The following is a 21090-nucleotide window of genomic DNA, read 5'->3' on the forward strand; positions in this document are numbered from 1 at the left end:
CCTTGCAACCTGACTCCCCTGGCTTGTCTCACTTGGTCAATTAAATTCACAATAATGGAGTCCCACATTTTATACAATTGCATTTGAAAATAGACTTTTTTCATGGACCAACTATTGCAAATAACAATGTTTTTCAGAAAAAAATAATCCCCACAGACCAAATTTATAAAAATAACTAACTGGGAAAGAAAGGAGGAAGGAAAAAACAGGAAGGGAAATGGAATTAGAGGATGAAATATAGGAGTTTTAAGCCATAAGCATTATACATCTTCAAACATCTGAAATAAGTATAAAATATCAACATTTTATGAATTCCAATATTAGATGCTTGTACATTTCTGTAGGTTATTGTAGAAACATTTTATTGAAGTATAATTTACATAAGTCAAATGCATAAATCTTAAGTTAAATTTTACATGAAATTTTACCTATATATACACTCATGTAGTCACCACCCAGGTCAAGACACTTTCAGACTCCAGAAAGATTCTTCTTTCTCTCACTTCAGTCTAGACCTTTCTCCCAAAAAGTAGCCACTGTTCAGATTATCTATTTACTATTGGTTGGTTTTTCCTAAACTTATGTAATGGAATCATACAGAATGTATTACTTGTGTCTGGCTTATTTTGCTCAACATTATTTTGATGAATATACTACGTGTTGTTGCAAGTTGCTCTTTTTCATTTATGCATAGCATTCATTTCAATGAATGTACCAGAATTTATCCATCCCACTGCTGATGACTGTCTCCACTTTGAGTGCTCAAAGCCAAAGTGGTGAAGAAACACAATACTAGATCAGAAAAAGAAGTCAGGATTCTAAATACGTACTTTTTTTTAATTTTATGCTTTCTGCCTAGACACATCAATAACAGGTTACCAGTGGAAATTTCTCAGAAATAGAGTTGGAAGGAGAATGTTATAGGTAATATGTTTGCCCCTTCAGATTCACTCTCTTTCCTTCTCCACCAAGCTCCCAGCCAGAAAGCTGACTTACATTGATAGATTATAATCAACAGCTCCCATATTTGCAGGCTTCCACTTGGAGTCGGCAAACAGAAAGCCCAGTGAAGCAAATGAGATCAGGGTATTCATTCATTCCCTAGCTTCTTTCTGGGAGGGCTTAAGGCCCACTGTGTGCTTTGAAGGAAGTCACAGCTCTTCTTGAGGTAGCCTGCTCTACAGCAGCAGTCTCCAACCTTTTTGGCACCAGGAACCAGTTTCGTGGAAGACAATATTTCCATGGACTGGGGCCAGGGAATGGTTTGGGGATGAAACTCTTCCATCTCAGATCATCAGACATTAGATTATCATAAGGAATGCGCAACCTAGATCCTTCACATATGCAGTTCACAATAGGGTTCGTGCTCCTATGAGAATCTAACACCACTGCTGATCTGACAGGAGGTGGAGCTCAGGCAGTAATGCTTGCTTGCCTGCCGCTCACCTCCTGCTGTGCAGCCCGGTTCCTAACGGTTCCTAACAGGCTAAGGTATCCAGTCCGTGGCCCGGGAGGTTGGGGACCTGCTCTACAGGACTCTGCTTCCAGGTCCTAGTGACTTCTCCTGGCCTTTTGGGCCCACAAGTGGAAATAGCTCTGCTGATGCTAACACGGGTTTCTGCACAACTGTGTGTCGGTCCCTGACATTGCACACACACTTTTGTAATTAATCCTTTGTAAATAGCCCTCTTTGATGTATCCTAATTTGAGTGTGCCCACACTTTGTGGATGGGACTTGACTGGTACAAATATTTTAAATGTGTTTTGCTAAGTGCTAAGGCAAAAGAAGGAAAAGTTGTATTCTTTCACACACACAACACACACACACAACTTCATATACCCTGTGGCTGAAAGACGTAGTGGCAGAGGCAATTAACAGGCTCGCAGTTCCCCCATTGCCCACATCCTGAAAAACATGTGGGCATTAAGGAGGTTGTTCTGATAAAGGAAGCAGCCCCTCTCCTTGGGTCGTGAAGCTTTTTAGTTGCATGACTGAGGCACTAGCCCCTCTCCTGGCATGCTCATGGTCTAGTGTCCAAGCCTACTGCTCCAGCTTTGTGATGGGGTGGCACTTGGCTTCAGCCCTACTCTCCTTTTTTGGCTTTCACACCTGGGAGTGCCCCGAGTCCTCCCTGCATAATCAAAGGCTAGCATTCAAGACTTAAAATTGCAGGGGCAGGATGTGGTCAGCCACCCAATGGCCTGCAACCTGGATCCACTGAAGCAGGTTTTCATGGAGCAATTTAGTTCCCAAATAGTTTGCAAGTGGCAACTTGAGCTCTGAGTGGCCGGCCTGCACAGGTGATCATTCCTTAGCTCTCAAATTCATTTTATTCTTCCACCATTATAAAACCCAATATGAAGACTAAAATGTTTTATATAAAATTAAAACATTCTGAACATAACCAATTAATGCTAAATTACGTTAAAAACTTAACTGTGCAGATCTTGAACAAGGCTCCTTTATCTGCTTAGCAGAAGCATATCCTAAGATTTCAAGTCATTAAAAAAAAAACTGTTACCATTTATAACTATGCATGTGTGACTGATAAGTTTCTGCAAAATAATGGAAAATGGAAATAAGATGCTAGGGTCAATATGAGACTGCTAATGCCATACATATTAACAACATCAAGTATTCATGTTCAAATATCTCACTGACCTTATAAATAAATGTATGAATGTGAACTTATAACAAATTTATATACAAAATATTATTTTATAATCCTGTATATTAAGTTCTACACAAATTTCACTTAAGGAATGTTACAAACCAATCATTCACATAACAGCATAATTAATATTATGACTTATATCCCAGTTCCCAATTCTTGCTATAGCAACTACTTCGCATTTCCATTGGAAGGCACCTTGTCCCTGAGCAACCGTTTGTCACCAGCTATGGCTAGTGCACAGAAGAGTGCTCAGTTTTGTGATGTTTCCTATTTGACAGATGCTTTTTCCCCAGGATCATTTATTTATGATCTAATTAAAGGAAGAAAAAAAGAAGTTTGGTGCTAGGCTTTGTGGGATTCAGAAAGAAAAGAAAATTTGCTCTCTCAGCAAATTATGACATCATGAGGTAACACTGCCAGGCCATGGATGCAGTATTGGAAAATAAAAAATACAACACCACTGAGCTTGGCAAACCTTTTTTATTTTGTGATAAAAATGCTTTCATATAAATTTCATCTTAACTACCTTTAGAATGAAACGGAAAAGTAAAAACAAAGTGTGCATTTTCCTTACTACGTTTAGTCAGGAATATGCGGTCATTTTATTGGTTACTGGGTTTCTCATACAAACAGATATAATATCACTTTTAAGAGAAATGTACACAAGGAAGTAACCATAGTACCAGTTATTAGTGGGGGCCTCTGGGTACATAAATGTGTCCTCCCAAATAGTCATCATACATTCAATGTATTGGTTAGGGCCAAAATCCCTAAACCACCTCTCAACAAAACATTACACCTTTGGTTCTTTATTATGCAAAAAATTACAAATTGGCAAATTCAATAAGAGGATGCAATGGATTTGAGCATCACAGCCAATTGCTTATACTAAAATATTTTAATTCTCAGACTCTCTTTCCCTCATACCTTTCCCTTCCCCACCTCACATAAGAAAATGATGCTTAAAACAAAACAGAGGAAGCAAATAAACAAACAAAAAAACCTATCCCCAAAGGCAGGCAGAAGAGGAGTCAAAGAAAGAAAGCATTTATAACAATAAAAATAAACCAAAAATAGCAGGGGAGGATCTATACATGGCATAAAAGATGTGTCTCATAAAAACTGAGTCTCCAATTCAGAACCCAAATGAGAAAGTGATTATCCATCTTACCTTCCCTTTTATTAGATACCACACAATTCAAGAGTTCTTAAAATCTAAGAGATCGGTAAAAAGTTTGAAAGGCAGTGTTGTCCTCCTCATCACTGAAACCTGTTGTCTGTAATGACAGCTTTCTCATTCCCTTTCTCCAAACCCAAATGATCCAAATTAAAGTAGTCCAAGAAAAAGAAACAAGTAATTTGGTCTGACATTGTGCTTAAGGAAAAGGGAGGATATAAAATATCCAGTGGCTGGATCAGTAGCTGATACTTTCAGAAGTGGGGCTGGAGCAGGAGGGCAGAAAGGGGCAGGTACGCTGTGGTCCACAGAGGTCCATGCAGATAGATTCTCCCCATCTGTGAATAATAAGTGGGTCCAAGGGCAGAGAGTCACCATTTAGAATGATAAAATGTTTGCACACTATGAAAGAGGCTGACAGAATGTTGCCACATGGAGAGAATAAAGCAGAGAATGAACAAACTTAATCTGCTTATCTCAGGGCAGAAGTAATTATTTTTGTTGGTTCAATAAATTTGGATAGGACTGAAAAAACCATTTGTAAACTATTATGCCAACAGACACGCAGGGTTTCCATATGGGGCCACCGACAGACAAATCAGGTAAGTGGGAAGCACTGATGCATACTTGCAGCCATAGAAGGAATGAGAACTGTCATTCAAACCAAAAGAGTCGGGAATTCACCTGTTAATATCTACAAAATGCCCAGGCAGAACTTATTTTGCAGGTGTCATGGGCATCACAGCACTGGACAGAAGTTGCAGTGTAGCCATGGACCAATTATTAACTGGCCCAAGGAGAAGAGGAAGAAAACCATTCTTTATCTACAATTAACTAAAATGCTTCTGCCCTTAAAAGAAAGTCAAAGAAATTGCTAAGAGCATGAATACAGAGAGTGGATTCAGGTGAGGGGCAATCAGTCTGAACAATGAGCAAGTCTATAGTTGTCCATTATCATCTAAAAGGTGACTCTAGGAAAGGACAATGTTCCGTTGAGTTTCTGTTAGTTGCCAAAGGGAATGTCATGGCCGCTTCAGAGGAAAAGAAATGGTAGCAGAAAATAGCAAAGGCTGCTATATAGTTCCTCCTTTTCCAACCTTCTTATAGGGCTGTTTTGGATCATAGAAAACAAGTCCAACTTTCCAATTCCTGCACTTGAACATATAAAGTCCATGTCTTCAGTGAGAACATACTGGGTATACCAGTAACACGGACCACACGGTGTGAAAGAAAGATTGGTGAGCAGGCCTTTAAGCAGCAAGATAATCATAAAGTAGAGACTGATCATCTGACAAACGGAAGACAACTGTCACTGGGTCCCTTGGGCTAAGGAAAGTTCAGTCCTAAATGGCAAGGGTACAACATTTGAGACAGTGTCTTCTGTGGATATGAAAGGAACGGCTCAACAGTTAAGACTAGTTTCATATGCTGGGTGAGTGAGTGAAACAGGCCTAGAATGCTCAGATCTGGGACAAATGTGTTCCATACAGGCAGTCAATGGAATGCTTGGCAGGAAGTAGGGGGACCTGTGGGTGGGTAACTGGCTCTTGCACGAGTTAACTTGTCTCTTGGTCATTCCAACATTCCAAACCTTTTTCTGGTTTTAAAAAAGTGGGGAGGGTCATAGTAACTAGACTATCAAGGATAAAACTTTACACTGACCAGGCCCATACACAGAAAAACAACAAACTCAGACCCTTCTTCCTGGTAAAGTTTATATGAAGACCTGCACACAGACAAGAAAAATTAAGGTGCAGCCTCTTGAAGGGATCTCCTGCCCCCAAAATTTGTTGAAGAAAAGTATTCTTCTCCCCTTCTCTCTCCAGGAATGATATATGCAGGAGAACACAATACAGTATGTCCATTTTCCAAAGAAACAACATACTTGAAAGGTTTGTGCTGAGAACCATACCAAGGTAAACCTTGTGAGACTCCAAGGGATACCGGGAAGACAGGAGGAGAAAGGAGACCAAAGTTGCTTTCATGGGCCAGAATGATCAAAAGCACAAAGGTCTTGCCCTATAACATGCTGGTAGGGCTACAATCACGGAGAGGTGCAAAACCAAAAGCACCAAATGAAGACAAAAGAATGTCCAAGGAGGAGGAGATGCGTAGGTCAATTCAGGCAGAATTCCAGGGCATAATTCCCAACAGGACGCTAGTGTAGAATCTTCTCATGGATATGGCAGAAGCCTGCAGGGCTTAAAATGCAGTCCAAGCTGCAAGAATGTCTGGGCTTCAATAAGCATCCATCTTATTCTCCAAATAGAAGAGAGTAAACATGGACCCAAGGCTTGTATTCATCTTGCATTTCCACAAACTTGTCTTATTAGATTAGAATAATCAATAAGCCTTGCAGATACCCAGTGAAACTGACGAATTGCTTCTCTTGCATTATCTGAATAAGAACATCTTCTCTTTCCTACCTCTAGAAGCTGGCTCCCGAGATTTCTTCATTTCTCTCCCGGATGACCTTCATTTGTTCCTCAGCAGCATTTACAAAAGTCAGTTATGTCTCTACACTGGAGGTGGACTCTCTCACGCATAAACCTGCATGTTGTTGTGTGGTGGCTCAGACATGTGTGTCCCAGGTCCCCGCTGACCTCCTCCAGCACCCCCAGGGGTAGGGCTGGTGGTCACATCTGACCAGTCAGAAGCAGAGTGGGGTGATGAACTTGACCACTGGTCAGGAGACTCTGGGGATGGTGTCAGGTAGGGATGCTCACCCTGGAGGTGACCACTGTGACTGGGTGTTCGCTCAGCAGCATTTGAGGAAGCATAACTGTGCTGTGAAGGGGGTGTGGGGTACTTGCCCACAGAGGCTGGGAAAGGATGATAGGCTGGGAGAATGGTCTGAGCTACCTGCCCGTCCTGCTGGGGCATCATGGCAGTGGGGAAAGCCACACTGGGCAAACGGGCCATTTCTGGAATCTGGTACATGGTGGGCAGGGGGCCCGCAACAGCTGGAGGGCAGGTGGACTGAGGCTGGGGAGCCCCCGCTGGTTGGGCAATACTGCCTTTAGGGATGAGCTGGAAAGTCACAATGGGGGGCAAGGGCTCCCGAGGGGTGGTTATGTGCTTCCCTTCAGGTGGCCTGCTCTGGGGAGCTATGCCAGGATGGGTGCCCTCAGCTGGAGCCAGGACCATACCAAACATCTCATTGTACTGGGTCTCATTCACCTCCATGCGGTTCATCCAATCTGCTGGGACTGGGACTGGATGGAGCCTACTCAAGCTTCCAGCACTGCCACTGCCTGGAGACACAATGTGGTGGTGGGATAGCAACTGGCTCACTGAGGGAAGCACAGTGCTGGCCCCATGTGCCAAAGGCTGCATTTCATGAAGGTTAGAAAAAGATAGTGCATGCTGGGCATGGACTGGGGCAGGAGGGGCGGCAGTGGCCAACATAGGGTTGGGTGAGGCCTGTAAGATCCCAGGGGATGTAATCATTGGAGAGGATGTGGTGTCGGAAACATACGTGTGAGGAGATTCTAGGGAATCAACAGGGGATAAAGTTACTGAACTCTCAGACAGTTGGACCTTCTCACTCAGAGACTTCTTCCTCCTACTACCCTTGGCATCCTTTGCCTCCTTGGCAAGGTTAGGGAGGCTAGTAGGCATGGTACTCTTGGCACTGGGCCGTCTAGACTTCTTGCCCATTGGGGTGTGCTTCAGGCTGAGGAAAGATCTGTTGGGCCCACAGATGACAGGTGAGAGAGCAGAAGTCAACACGGTGCCTGGAGGGCTTGGGGTCACATTGTATTCATCCAGAAGGCGCACAATGTCATGGTGCATGCGATCCCGAGCCACATCCCGGGGAAGACGATCCATATGGTCTGTGATGTCTCGATTGGCAAAATGGTCTAACAGGATCTTGGCTGCTTCATAGCTCCCCTCCCGGGCAGCAAGAAACAGAGGTGTCTCTTCCTACAGAAAAGGCCCATCACAGAACACATGTTAATAACACTCTTGAGAATATAGCAGTTTTTTCTCAATCTTTTTTATTATCACCCCCTTAGACATGTTTTCCTAATTATCTCCCCGATGAAATATTACCACCACAGATAGGCTGTGCCTCTACCAATGTACTGAATGTGTATCTGTGATTTACACATAAAAAGAGTAAGATTATTTCACCTCTCCTCAAAAAAACAATTTTGCCCCTTAGGGGGAACATCTCTTTAGTTGGGAATTCATAAAATAAAGCATGCCCCTGAGCCAGAGACTCACTTAAAAGAGTACTGAGCTTATCAAAATAAGGTTAAGGAAAAGGAGTTAGAAATAAGAAAGGTAGGAATAGGAGTTAGAAATAAGAAATAATAGGAAAAGGAATTAGAAATAAGAAAGGTAGGAAGAGAAAAAACTAAGGCATGCACAGAACTGGGAAAAGTAAGGGAAACAGTGAAAGAAGAGACAAAACATGTGCAAGAAAGGACTAAGATAAGGAAAACAAAGAAAACTGAGAGAAGATGAATGAGAGAAGGAAGCAGGACAAAAAACTCAGATGGAGAAAAATCAAACAGGAAAACATCAGGGTATCCAAGGACAGAAAAAAAAGCAGCCGGAGGGAGAAAAGAAAGAAAACGAGAAAAAGAAGTGATTATGAACAGAAGAGACAACTGGAGAAAAGGAAATGTCAGGGAAGAGAAAGAGTTACACCAAGCTATCTATAGCCAGCCTACTGCAAGCTGAGTACTGAGAGGGCAGAGAACTCCATCCTGACACATGCCTGGACAAGCCCAATATCCTCATCAAGCTCTCCAAACCCAGTGTCTGCCCAAACTGCTTCCATCTTTGTCTATACATATAACAAGAGAAGCTGTAAGGAGAAACGGGAATGGGCTTATAACTGAGGCACTGCTATGAGCCTCCTCAAGCTCAGAGCCCACAAATTGTACCTTGTTGTCCTGCATGTCTCGGTTGGCTCCATTTTTCAACAACAAAAGAGTTGCCTCCACATTATTGACAGCAGCTGCCCAGTGAAGAGCAGATTTTCCTGCAGGGGAGAAACATTTTTATAAACAGACATATCCTACTCTTAGTATAAGACACTATGACTTGCACAATGAAATCTTAAACTCCCCAGAGATCAGCAGGAAGCAGTTCTCTGCAGGGGTCTATAGGAAAAACCAAAGTAATCTCTTCTTTTTCCTCTGTTCTAGAAATACTTCAGTACAGGCTGCCTAGCCTGCAGAAGACCTCTAGGTGAAAGGATCACTTGTATGAGGTATTCATGTCCCCTACATGGCAGAATCTACCCTGTTACATACTGAAGATAAAAACCTATATATTACATGTCAGAATTTATATTGAGAATATTCTACAACTCTCCTAGAGAAGTCAGCTCTCATAAATCCTCAAATCAAGTGTTATGCCTAGGAAACTACATGGAAACACCTTTCACGTATCTGCTCTGAGGTCCAAGAACCCTCATTAAAAATCCCTCATTTTAATTAGGGATCTCCTACTGGCTTGGATCTCTGAGCTCAGCATGTTAAATAAATGCATGAATGAAAGAATGAGTGAATCTCTCATGTATTTGGATCTCAGGCAGTTCTCTAAGGGTCACGTAACTCTATTCCCCTCCTCAGAGGCATGCTTTGCAGGTAAGAATCCAAATCCCTGCCTTTCATCCCTACCATGGTCATCCACTGCATTCACATCCGCTTGGCAGTTGATCAGTTCTGCCACCATTCCCTCCACAGCCAGGCGGGCAGCCAGGATCAGGGGTGTAGTACCATCATTCATCCTGGCATCTAGATCAGTTACTCGGTTGCGAATCAGAATCTAGAAGAGGAGAAAGTACAGAAAAGAGAGTCACCTGGATGAAGGAAAATAATGAAACTCAGTGAAGAAACAAGGGCATCAGAGCTGAGGCTACAGTGTAGATTCCTGGAGGAGAGGGAAAGTCTTATTATCTTTGTGCCCAAGATTGTATCATGATCAATCAATAAATATTTGTTGCATGAATAAATAAATACATGCTCAATAAATAATGGCTGATGTAAAGTGATGAGCCTTCTACTTTCTGAGGAAAGAAGAGGGATGTGGGGAAATATCACAACTTCAGTCAGGATACAGCCTAAGGTGATTCAGAATGCTTCCAATTTCCTCATAAGGATAAACAGGCATCAGGGAATATAATATGAACTCAGGTCAAGAAAACTGCCAATGAGCAGCTAGAAGCCCATACAGTCAGGCCAATCCATAAGAAGTAGCGGATACTAGTCAAAGGCTCTGGACCAGCTATCACTCTCATCTAATCTATGCATTTGGGAGGCATCTTGGCACAACAAATTATCACTAATAATCAGAAAGACTGGTGTTGTCTGCAGTTGGCTCTATCACTATCTTCCTATATATAGCTAGGTCAATTTGCCTGCCTCCCTTTTCCCACTTTCCCATCTACCAAGCATGACTCTAATACCTGCCCTAATCTCTCAAATGATTGAATAAATTCAATGAGATATTAATTCTTTAAAAACAATAAAACATTATAGAGCCATAGGAATTATTATTCAAGTGACTCTTCTCATGTTCTTTACCTGGAAGACACCTTGGGCATCAGCTGCCACTGCAGCATGGAGTGGGCAGCGGCCCATGTTGTCCTGGGCATTGGCATCTGCACCTGCATCCAGGAGACGCTTGGCAGCATCAGCCCGTGAGTAGCGGGCTGCAAGGTGCAGGGCCATCTCACCAGTCCGGTCTGTCTGGGCCTGGAGGCTGGCACCCTGGTAGACCAAGTCTGTGATGATGTTAGCAGAAGAGTCCTCTGCATCTTCATCTTCATCACTCAAATCTGAGCTGCCTCCTCGGAGAGAAGCCAACATCAATGGGGTGCAGCCATCTGTAGGAATGGAAAATTCCATAAAGTACTCAAGAAGGAGAAGGTAGTTAACCCTATGGTTGAAACAGCTCTATTTGACTAAAGTTATTCTTAGGGGCAAAGAATTCCCTGTACTTCTTGTAGTAACTGGTTATTAGTTTCACATTTGCCACCTTTTCCTCTGATAGCATCATTTCTGTAAAGAATAATGGGAAAGTACAAGTCTTTTTAAGCTGGGGGCTCTTCTCTAAACACGTTTTTCTGTTCAAGTTTAAGTGCTGTTATTTTAATTGGACATTTAAAAATATCTAATATTAATAGAACAATTAATACATGCATAAGATACTAACTATCCTCTGCTTTGGGATATTATTTTTCTATCCCACTACAATCTAACCCATTTTATCAGCCTGTTTAGTCTCAACACACTGTACATGAAGCAATGTGAAATCCTTCCCTTTCTGAGCTGTTAATTTCTTTGTGGCTACATTCCTTAAGCATTCATTTCCTCAAGCTGATTTAGAGTCTGTGAAATTGGGAAGGGGTGTATGACTGGACAGGGCAAACACAGGGACAACAATGTGGAACCATGGGCAGACACAGCCCAGTGAAGAGGGGAAGAGGCCCGGTGCTGACCTGGGCCACGGACATTCACATCTAACACATCCACCTCCTGCTCTGCCTGAGGAGGGGTGAGAGCCAGCGATGGTGTCCTACGGATGTCTGCGGCTTCAAGGTGCTGCTGTGTCCATGGCCGTCGATCAATGGGGTCATCTTCTTCTGAGAGTAAGGCCTCATCTTCAGCCTGAAAGGTGAAAACAATGCTCCCTATCAATCTGGCCACCACCAGAAACTGCTAATCAGAAGGTGTCCAGAGCCTCCACCACCGCTGCTTATCTCCCATTGTTTTCTCTCTTCCTACTCCTCCACCCCTCCAGAGGATTACCTCAGCCTTGGCTTCCCACTGCTCTCGTGATGTGGCTCCTGCTTACCTTTCCTGCATCATCTAGACAATTCCCTCCCCCAATCCCAAACTCTAGGCTTTAGCCTTTAGATCTCCAGAGCACCCAATTCTCACTTTTCCTACCTTCCACTAGAAAGTAAACTTTAATTCTTCTTGTTGGCCCTAAAAAGCATACTCTGCTTACCTCTGCTTAACTGATCATGTGTTAAATGCTTACACAGCACTACATGGCCATCTCCACCACAAGGCTGTAAGCTTCTCAAGAAGGGAAAATAAGCCTTGTTCAAGGTTGTTTCCTTGTACTCAACATAGCACCCAACATGTAGTAAGCACTCAGGAAAGACTATTCAATAATAATAATCATGATAATTTAAAAGCAGTTACCCTTTACTGAATACCTAGTACATGACAGGAAAGTAGATAAGGCACATATGCCAACACAACAACTCACAGAGGAAAGGGTTATTATTATCCGCATTTTACAAGGAAGGATAATTACAAAGAGGTTAAGTAACTTGCCAGCTACTAAGCGGCAGAGTTTTGGATTTGAATCCAGTTCTGATATTAACTAAAGCAATCTTCTTAACCATCATGCTCCACCAGCTCCCAGCCATGCACAGCTGTGGATGGATGGTCTCCTTTTTCATGTCAGTCTCAGCCCAATCTACCACTTGCTTTTATATGGCTGTAGTTTCCTGGGCTCAAGGTATGGAGCCTCCAATGTCAACGTTTTGCCATGATCACTGGCTTTCATTTTGCCAATGTCAATGATAACTGGCTTTCTTCCACTGCTTAATTTCATCTTCTCTTATAGAAGAAGTGCCCATAAAGGATAAGGAAGAGATGTGGCCATGAAGGAATTGCCATCTACACACACCATTCCTGACTTGACTACTGCCAGCATAACACTAAAGGAAAGAGATGTGCTTAGTATTTTTAAAGAGTTATTCTTGAAGAGCATATATAGGTAACCCAAGGTCATTTATGTCCTAAGGATTCCTGCTGTTTAGGAGAACCTAGGATAGTTATTGTCTGGGTAAGACATAAAGACTATCACTCTTTACTCCCATTCAGGACACTCTGGAGCTAAAGGACAGAAATTTGAAATGTAACCAGATAATGGCTGACAATGGTGGTTCTACCATGGCCACCTCACCTTTACTTTCTTTGGCTGGGGCCCTTCATCATCGACCCAGTGTTCACTTGTTCCAGAACCAATTAGGTTAGCTTCTGAGACTTGCACTGAGAGATTTCTAATATGATTATAAAAAGAAAAAATAAGAATGGCAGTCATAAACTAATACAGTGGTTTTCAACACTTTGCACCATGACACACTCCCGTGGCTATATTACAATTTTGCAGGGTCTTGGCCCAGAGAAGATGGGCAGTATTTTTGTGACATTCCCTTGGCATTCATCCTTTCCCTTCCCATTGATCATGAGCTTACAACAAAAGGCCACCTCAACACAGAAGCTGGGCGGCATTGTGATAATATGCACAGAATAGATGCACCCACGCTCTGACTGTGGTTTCAGTCACTCACAAGGCATTTAGAATCATGGTCAGTGTGAGTAAATGCCCAGAGCTTAGAATTTAAAATCATGATTCAACAAGATATGCTTTTCTAGTCATCCCTACTTATACTGTGAATAGTGGCTTATTGGCAATGCCTCTTACTTTAGCCCCACAGCATCCTGTCCCACTGGCTCACGACGCTTGTGATTGCTTGCATCTCGGCGAAGAGTGAAACCTTCAGGCAGCCAGAGAGAGCCATGCTTACGCTTTCGTTTTGCCATGATTACCCCCAGCAGAATAATAAACAGAATGATGACAACAGCAACAGCAAGGAGATAGAGGAGCTGAGTGCGTTCTGGAGTCAGGGATTCACCTGAAAGTCCACAGAGACAGGGAAAGTGCTGAATAAAACATTAACCTCTCAATGTCAGCATTAGATTCATTTAGAGGGCAACTTTGACCTCAACAGTCCTGAAAAAATAGAGGGCTACATAATGAAAATTGTTCCCCCAATTGACACTCTCCCCCCGCCACCTTTCCCCTTTACACCAGTGCCACTCACTGACGACAGACACAAGAGGGTATGACAGGGTCCCCTGTATGGCGTGAGAGGCCAGGAGAGCTGCTGCTGCATCCGTGTTCTTGAAGCAGTGGTCTGAGTCTTGAACACACTGGCGGTTGTCAATTTCCAGAAAGACTTTAGAGCTGTGGGATGCCAAGGGAGAAGTGGAGGAGGAGAGATGGGGGTAAAACAGAAGAGTGCAGGTCAGGCAGAACATGTCATAAAGGGTGACAGGAGCCTCCCTTCCTCCCCTTCAGCATCAGGTCCCCACCTCTGGGATGCTGCCTTAAGACATATCTCAGGAATTAGGATACTGTCCCTTGAGATCTTAAACACTAATTCCCACATAGAGGATGTCCCACCTTCCTTAGTCTGGCTGACCAAAGCCTTCTGGCTGAGGCAATGCATGACAAAGTGAGAAGCTGTGCTTTCCTCCCGAAGGTTTCAGTGGTCTTCTTCCACTCTTTCATACCTACTCAGTGGTACTTGGTGCTACTCTAAACATACATCCCTGTGCGTTTTTAGTCCTTATTTTCCTTTGTCTCTGCATTGGTATCTCAGCTAGCTGGAGGGTTGAAAGTTTGACAATATACCAACAAAGAGTGAGGTGTGAATGACAGAGCAACTGAAGATCATTACCTGTGTCAAAGAGACATATATTCTAAAGAAGGGCCTTAACAATAAGGCAATGATTAATGTAAAAAGGAATGTCACTAATAAAGGGATTTGAGGCAACTCTGGCAAAAGGTTATGGATTCTGGCATCTGAGGAGGCCTTCCAGACATTCTGCCTCCTGTGTACCCCTGCCCACTTTTCAGCCAAGACGAAGGCATATCTTTACATTTAAACATAAGTACTGGGGTAATGGGTTTATCTTAAGTGGTGGGCCATTCTATTTTTCTGATCTTTGCATTTCTATAGGTTGAGTTATGACTTGTGCTATATGTCAAAGTGCTAGGCTTCATAAAATTAGCCTTGAAGTTCAGAAACCAAACACCTACCCAGCCACCTCCTGTTCTTGTTCACCAGGAAGGGACCTGCGTGTCATCCTCTGTTTCTTCATAGCAGCTGACTTCTCACCATAATAGGGGTACACCATGAGTTCCCCCTGGGAGTCCCGCTTAATGCGCAGGTTGGTGTGCAGCAGGGTACCCAGTGCCCGCAAGAAGCTGCGAGCATCCTGGAGCAGTTGTTCAGGTGGCATCAATACCACAATAACCAGGGTACCTTCTGCCAGGTTCTCAGGTTGGTCAGCAGCACAGTCCAGCCCATCCCAACCACACTCCTCACTGTTGCACCCCTGGTCACAGTGGTTGTCTTTGAAGTGGTCTGCACAGTATTTGTCATACCTAGGTAAGGGGAAGCAGAGAACAGGCAAAAGAGCTCAGATTAGACTGGAGCTCTATTTGCTTTTTCATTTGGAACTACTGTGGATTTTCCTACCCATTTTCTGTGGCCCACACCCAGGACCCAAATGCCCCACAAAACCTTCTTTGCATCTCCTATCCCTGATGTCTATGCCACTCATCCTTGTTGAGTACTTCCTAAATGAAGAACATTGTACTCACTATGCTGCAGGAGCTTAGGGGCTCCCAGGCAGTTTACAAGCCTGTTAAGTCAGGTTTTCAAACAAAGCTGCATATCTGAAACAAAAGTCAACCTGGTTCATGCTTCCTCTACTTTAGAGAAATCCATTGCCCCCAGTAAGGTAACAACGGGCTTTACGAAGTGAAAGATGCCTCTAGAAACTTGAAACAAGGCCCTGAACCATTGAGAGTTGCCATACAGAGAACAATATTAACATGACCCATTTCTTTCCCTTTCGAGAGTGAATCCCAACTACAGAAGGTAAAGGCAGATGGGTATGTCCTTATAGCACACCAGATATTACTTGTAAAGGCTCTTTCAATATTTGGAAAAGGAATTAGAAGCCCCAAACCTAAATGATGTACAAACTATTCCATCTATACTCTCCTCTCCTCATCCCCTACCCCTTGATATTTATACTATTTGGTACAACTTTTCATGCTAGCTCAATCAGAAGATTAGGAGTCAATGAAACAACTTGCTTTGGCAAGTTCTTTAACCCTTGGGCCTAAGTTCTCTCACCTATGAAAGAATGTTAGTAATACCTATGCCTCGTGAGTTGTTGAGAATTAATTGGGATTAAATTATATGGAATGGCTAGTTAATAGGAAAGTTCCTAAGTAAACCATAGAGCATCCTATACAATTAAGACCGGGAGGGTTCACAGACTTAATCTAATTCATGCTTCCTGATAAATCTAGATGGGGAAAAACGGTCTTAGGGAAAGGAATGGGTGAAGAGGGAGATACAGACCTTTCCATCCATCCTGCAGGCAGGTTATGTGAGAGGCTGCTTGAAGTGGGAAACACCACTTCCAAAAGTTATATCCCCCAGGAGGTCACGAAGGCAGCAGGTGAGAAGGCAAAGATAGGCAGAGAGAGAGGGTCATTATGCAATGAGCATTCCTGGCCCATTGTCAGCAAGGGAGAGCACAGGGCAGTGTGCGATGGGACAAGGCTGGCACCATCTGAAAAGCAGAGGCAGCTTAGGCTGAAGCACTGGAGTGGTTAGGAGCAAGAACGAGAAACTGAAGTGTGTTAGTGACAGTCCCCTTCAGTTCTGGAAAACGTGAAGCCCTTACTTGCATGTCTTGCTGTTCCCCTGGCATTCAAAGTTGTCAAACAGGCACTCGACCGTGTTGCACAGCTCATCACACTGGTTGTTGATATAATCCCAGCAGGGAAGTGGGGAGGAGCAGTTGGCCCAGGGGTTCTCCATGGTGAGAGAACAGTCACCCCCATCCCACTGGCAGGCATGGCTGTTGCAGGCCTCATCACAGACGCCATCCCGAGCTTTGTCGGCACAATACTGGCTCAGACAGGTGGCAGGAGGGGTGCTGGGGGGTGCCGTGTAGAGTTCACAGCGGCTACCCGAGAATGGTGGGGCACACTGGCAGGAGTAATAAGGAGGCTGGCGCTGAGGGTGGCAGCTGCCCCCGTGCTGGCAGGGGCTACTGGCACAGCCTGACTCGCAGTCCCGGGGACTGGGGCAGAAGCAGCGGGGTCCAGAGGCGGTGTGCACACACTGCTCCCCTTTCCTACATTTCACTTGTCCACAGCTGCTCTGGCACCTTGCCCCAGAAAATCCCTGTGGAAATCAGTGAGGAAATAAAAATGGCATTGGTAGGAAAACAGTCATATTGGAAGTTTGAGGTTTCTAGAAAACCTCCACATCTCACTCCCTTCTGTACTTCCCGTTCAGCCCAAGCCAAGGTTACTAGACAGGTTTCCTTTCGGTATCTCCCGAGGCATAGGGATCTCTTGTTTTGGGAAGGTTTCAACCTCTGGCAGTGATAAAAGAATGGGTATAGCAAATAGCTAAAATTAAGCTTCCCTCTACTTTAAGAGACAACTTGCTTCCAAATGGTTCCTGCTAAAGAATGTAAGAGCAGCATTTCCACCAACTCTGGCCCAATCTGGGCAGTGAGATTACCCTCCAGCCTGGGGCCAAGAAGCCCCACACATCAGCCCTATTTTCAAGGGGGCATTCCACCACTTTTTGTGGTTTTCCCTTAGTTTTTCTTAAGACTGACAGTCATGGATTGGGAAGCTCACTGTTTCTGGGAGTGTCTAAACAGCTTTTATTTGTTTTCGTTTTGTTTTGTCACTTGTAAACAGCTTTAAATGGAAAAACCCAAGCACTTTCCTCTGAAAGAGCTAAAATTGAGAAATCTTCCCATTTCGAAGATTGATAAAACCAGTTTTAATCTCAGTTCTGTTCACAGATTGTATGGAAGAGAGAATGCCCCTTCTTAGATGAGCAACAGGGCACTTACCGGGGGACAACGGCAAATGAAACCATCAGGCATGTTACTGGCCACAGCACAAGTCCCTCCATTCAGGCAGGGCATCTGGGGACACACATCGACGAAGGTTTCACAGTGCCGGCCTCAGAAAATAAAAAATAAAAAAGGTTTTAAAAGGCAGAAGTAGTCACTGCAAGTTACTCAGCAAACTTTGCTGGGATGGGAACTAGCCATAGGTGAAGCAAGTGTGAGAGAGTTCAGTTCTAGGCCTGTGGTAATCTGAGCATAGAAAGAAAACACTCACTGCATCTCAACATGATTGGCCTGTCACCGGCTCAGGCCAGTCCCTTACTCTGTCTTGCCTACACAGTAAGTACTAACTCACACAACAGGATGGGTGAGAAAAGTGACTTAAATCCCGTCAAAAAAAGAGAAATCACACTTCAGCTTTTTGAAGTCATTTTAGCTTTCATAAGTTGCAAAAAAACAGTTGAAAAACTATTCACTGCATTTAGTTAATGTTATCTACTTCATAGGAGAGGCTACACCAGGCCAATACATTTAAATGGTGATTTGCGGTATAGAGAATTTTCATCTGTGATACCTCATTTCAATCACTTTTTGGCCTTTCTGTAACCTAACTTGTATTCCTTAAAACACAGCTTAATTTTCCTAGAGTTAGTTTCCTCTAGGAATAGTTCTAAAACAGAAGGCCCCTGGGGGCCACTGCTCCAAGATAAAGAACGAGGCAACTGGAACCACAGAGGAGACGCAGGGCACAGCTGGGACTCCTGGCCAATAGCAGGAGATAGGCCCCATTTGGCCTGTGGTCACTTGGGAAAGAAGAGGTAGCTTTAAAGATGAAATAAAAATAGTAATGTTTTTGGCCAACGAGATCAAGCAGCAAGAGGTATAAATGTTTGTCTCTTCAAATCACAGCAGCAGCCGCTAACCAAGAGCAGCCACCACATGGACACAGCTTGGTGGACCACCAGTCCCTTGCTGTTTATCTCTGCAACAGCATCCCACAATAACTGTGCTCAATGTATTCAAGGGATTTTTTTTTTTTCATTCACAAATGTGGAAAATGCACAAACACTACTTCCTGGCTGTGGGATACTACTTCAAAGTGGTCTCCATTCCTTCCTTCTCCTGCTTCCCCCTTACTTTGCAAATGCTTGTGTTTCCAGAGAAAAAAGCCTCAGGGGCAATGAAAGAAACAGGAGCCAGTTTTGATGCTTTGGCTTTCAAAGTGCAGTTTGGCCAATACGAGGCTGTAGACAGATTATTCATACTCATTCTGTTCCACATTGCCTCAATAGCTATTATGTTCACAATGGACTATTTCTTTTTTGATGTTAGTGTATCCAGGGAGCTTCCATATTGCAGAATCCCTCCCATTCTTTACAAAATTCCAAGATTGTAAGGTAGCATATCTTTAAAGTTGGAAGGAAAGATGGCTGGAGATGGGCTCAGGATGTAGCAGAGTTCAGCTTGATGAATTGTTTCTAAACAGACTATTAAAGCCTATTTTCTGACTCCTAAGGAATCTGATCACACCCTCCATATAAGAAATACAACTACAGACCTCAGGAAATGCATGATAAATTTCAAATCTGAGTATCCTGCCACATCTGGATACAAACAACTATTTTAGTTCCCAAAAGTCACCATGTTGCCCTCTCCAGAAGTAACTAGTAAGTTCTTGTGATAAGACCCCTATTCTGAGGCAGAGCTTGGTCATCTTCAGGCCCTGTGATGAAAGAAAGAAGCTTGGGAACAGAGTAGGAACATGGCCAAGCCTTTACTGGGCAAGGCATTACTTGTGACCACTGCAACTTTTCATTTCATACCCACATCAACTGATCTTTGGTTAAACACACTTGAATTTGGACCTGCCCCCTTTAAGTATCTAAGCAGGGTCCTAAGCTTCTCTGAGTCCTAGGGGTGGAAAGATCATGGTGGCAGGAACTACCCAGTAATTCAAGCCATCACATGTCAAAGGAGGCAGGGTGAAGAAACCGGAGTTAGACGTAAGGTTCCTTAAAACAAAATGTTATTTTGTTCAGATGAAAAGAGTTCTGTGAATGAATGGGGGTGATAGTAGAACAACAATGTCAATGTACTAAACAATGCCACTGAACTGTACACTGTACACTTTAAAATGATTCAGATAGTAAATTTTAGGTTTTGGATATTTTGCCACTATTAAAAAATGTTATTTTGTTCAACTACTTTCAATATACATTGTAAAAAATATTCCTGCCATAGCATGATATAATCAATGCACAACAAAAGAATCTCTTAGGAAAAATTAAAGGTAGACACTGATTATAACATCCATAAAGTACAGACTAAGAAAAAACTGGCTTTAAAAAATTAAGCTGCTGTTGTTTTTCTTATATAAGAAAAGCTTCACTTGGGTCTGGGACAAGTCACAGGGCCCAATTTGTTCACTAAAACCATCCTCCAAGGCAGAGTGGCCAGGAGGCTAGAGAGCTTCTCACCAGTAAAGGCACTACGGCAAACACACAGGTAGTCATTGGTGAGCTGTATACAGTCCAGGCTGCCCTCAGAGCTGCAGGGGTTGGAGAGGCACTCGTTGATGTCTCCCTCACAACGCTCCCCAGCAAAGCCAGGCAAGCAGCGACAACTGTAGCCTCCAATCCTATCCATGCACTGACCACCATTAAGGCAATGGGGACCCCGGGCACAGTCATCAATGTTCTCTTCACAGAGTAGGCCTGGAGGAAAGAGAAGAGGTACAGAATTATGAAAATCCTTTTAACCTGCTTTCCAGCAAGGGATAACCACCCTTGTTGGCATTTTCACAATGAATCAGAGTATACTCCTCAACTGGTAGTGGGACCTTGTAGTTGGGCAGGGCAAAGCACACTCTTTATTCATGACAGCTGTCATCCTGGTGAGTTGTACAAGTAGAGGAAAGAACATACTAGGGCTCCGCATGTACTCTCCCACACAGTCCAGTGAAGTAGCACCCTATGGTGTAGGTCCTATTATTTGTCCCATCTCAAAGAGAAGGAAACTGGAGCTCAAGAGAGGCTCAGTAATTTTTCCAAAGTATAATCCAAAATATAAAAACAGTCCAAAAAAGAACATAACAATAAATACAGTTATGCAACCGCATAATGACATTTTAGTCAATGCAGGCAGCACATACGACAGTGGTCCCATAATGAAGCTGAAGCTGACAAATTCCTGTTGCCTAGTAACATCATAGCCTTGTAATGTCATAGCACAATTACTTTTTAAATAAATTCAGTGTAGCTTAGGTGTACAGTATTTACAAAGTCTGCAGTAGTGTACAGTAATGTCCTAGGCCTTCACATTCACTTACCATTCACTGACTCACCCAGCAAGTTCCAGTCTTGCAAGCTCCTTTCATAGTAAATGCCCTATACAGGTGTACTATTTTTTATCTTTTATATTGTATTTTTACTGTACCTTTTAAATCTTCTACTGTACCTCTTCTTAAATATGTTCAGACACATAAATACTTACCATTGTGTTATAATTG

General features: G+C 43.3%; 1 protein-coding gene across 4 annotated transcripts in view; it reads right to left on the reverse strand.

Annotated features, from left to right (window-relative positions):
• The window catches only part of NOTCH2 (notch receptor 2), a 226060-nt gene that overhangs the window by 61779 nt on the left and 143191 nt on the right, over positions 1-21090 (reverse strand). For 3 of the 4 annotated variants that reach the window (XM_054668958.2, XM_054668954.2, XM_054668956.2), the window contains 12 exons: positions 20060-20296; positions 17583-17695; positions 16389-16894; positions 14722-15069; positions 13721-13863; positions 13321-13531; positions 12799-12895; positions 11315-11483; positions 10398-10699; positions 9492-9639; positions 8751-8848; positions 3137-7779 (listed from right to left, as the gene is read on the reverse strand). The exons of the other annotated variant lie outside the window; for it this stretch is intronic. In XM_054668958.2, coding sequence (XP_054524933.1) covers positions 6391-7779; positions 8751-8848; positions 9492-9639; positions 10398-10699; positions 11315-11483; positions 12799-12895; positions 13321-13531; positions 13721-13863; positions 14722-15069; positions 16389-16894; positions 17583-17695; positions 20060-20296 — 3761 coding nt within the window. In that variant the 3' untranslated portion in view covers positions 3137-6390. Of the gene's footprint in view, positions 1-3136; positions 7780-8750; positions 8849-9491; positions 9640-10397; positions 10700-11314; positions 11484-12798; positions 12896-13320; positions 13532-13720; positions 13864-14721; positions 15070-16388; positions 16895-17582; positions 17696-20059; positions 20297-21090 lie in introns of those variants that run through there. 4 annotated transcript variants of the gene reach the window in all.

The sequence above is a fragment of the Pan troglodytes genome, chromosome 1, assembly GCF_028858775.2.
Source record: "Pan troglodytes isolate AG18354 chromosome 1, NHGRI_mPanTro3-v2.0_pri, whole genome shotgun sequence".
In the NCBI taxonomy this organism is placed as follows: Eukaryota; Metazoa; Chordata; class Mammalia; order Primates; family Hominidae; genus Pan; species Pan troglodytes.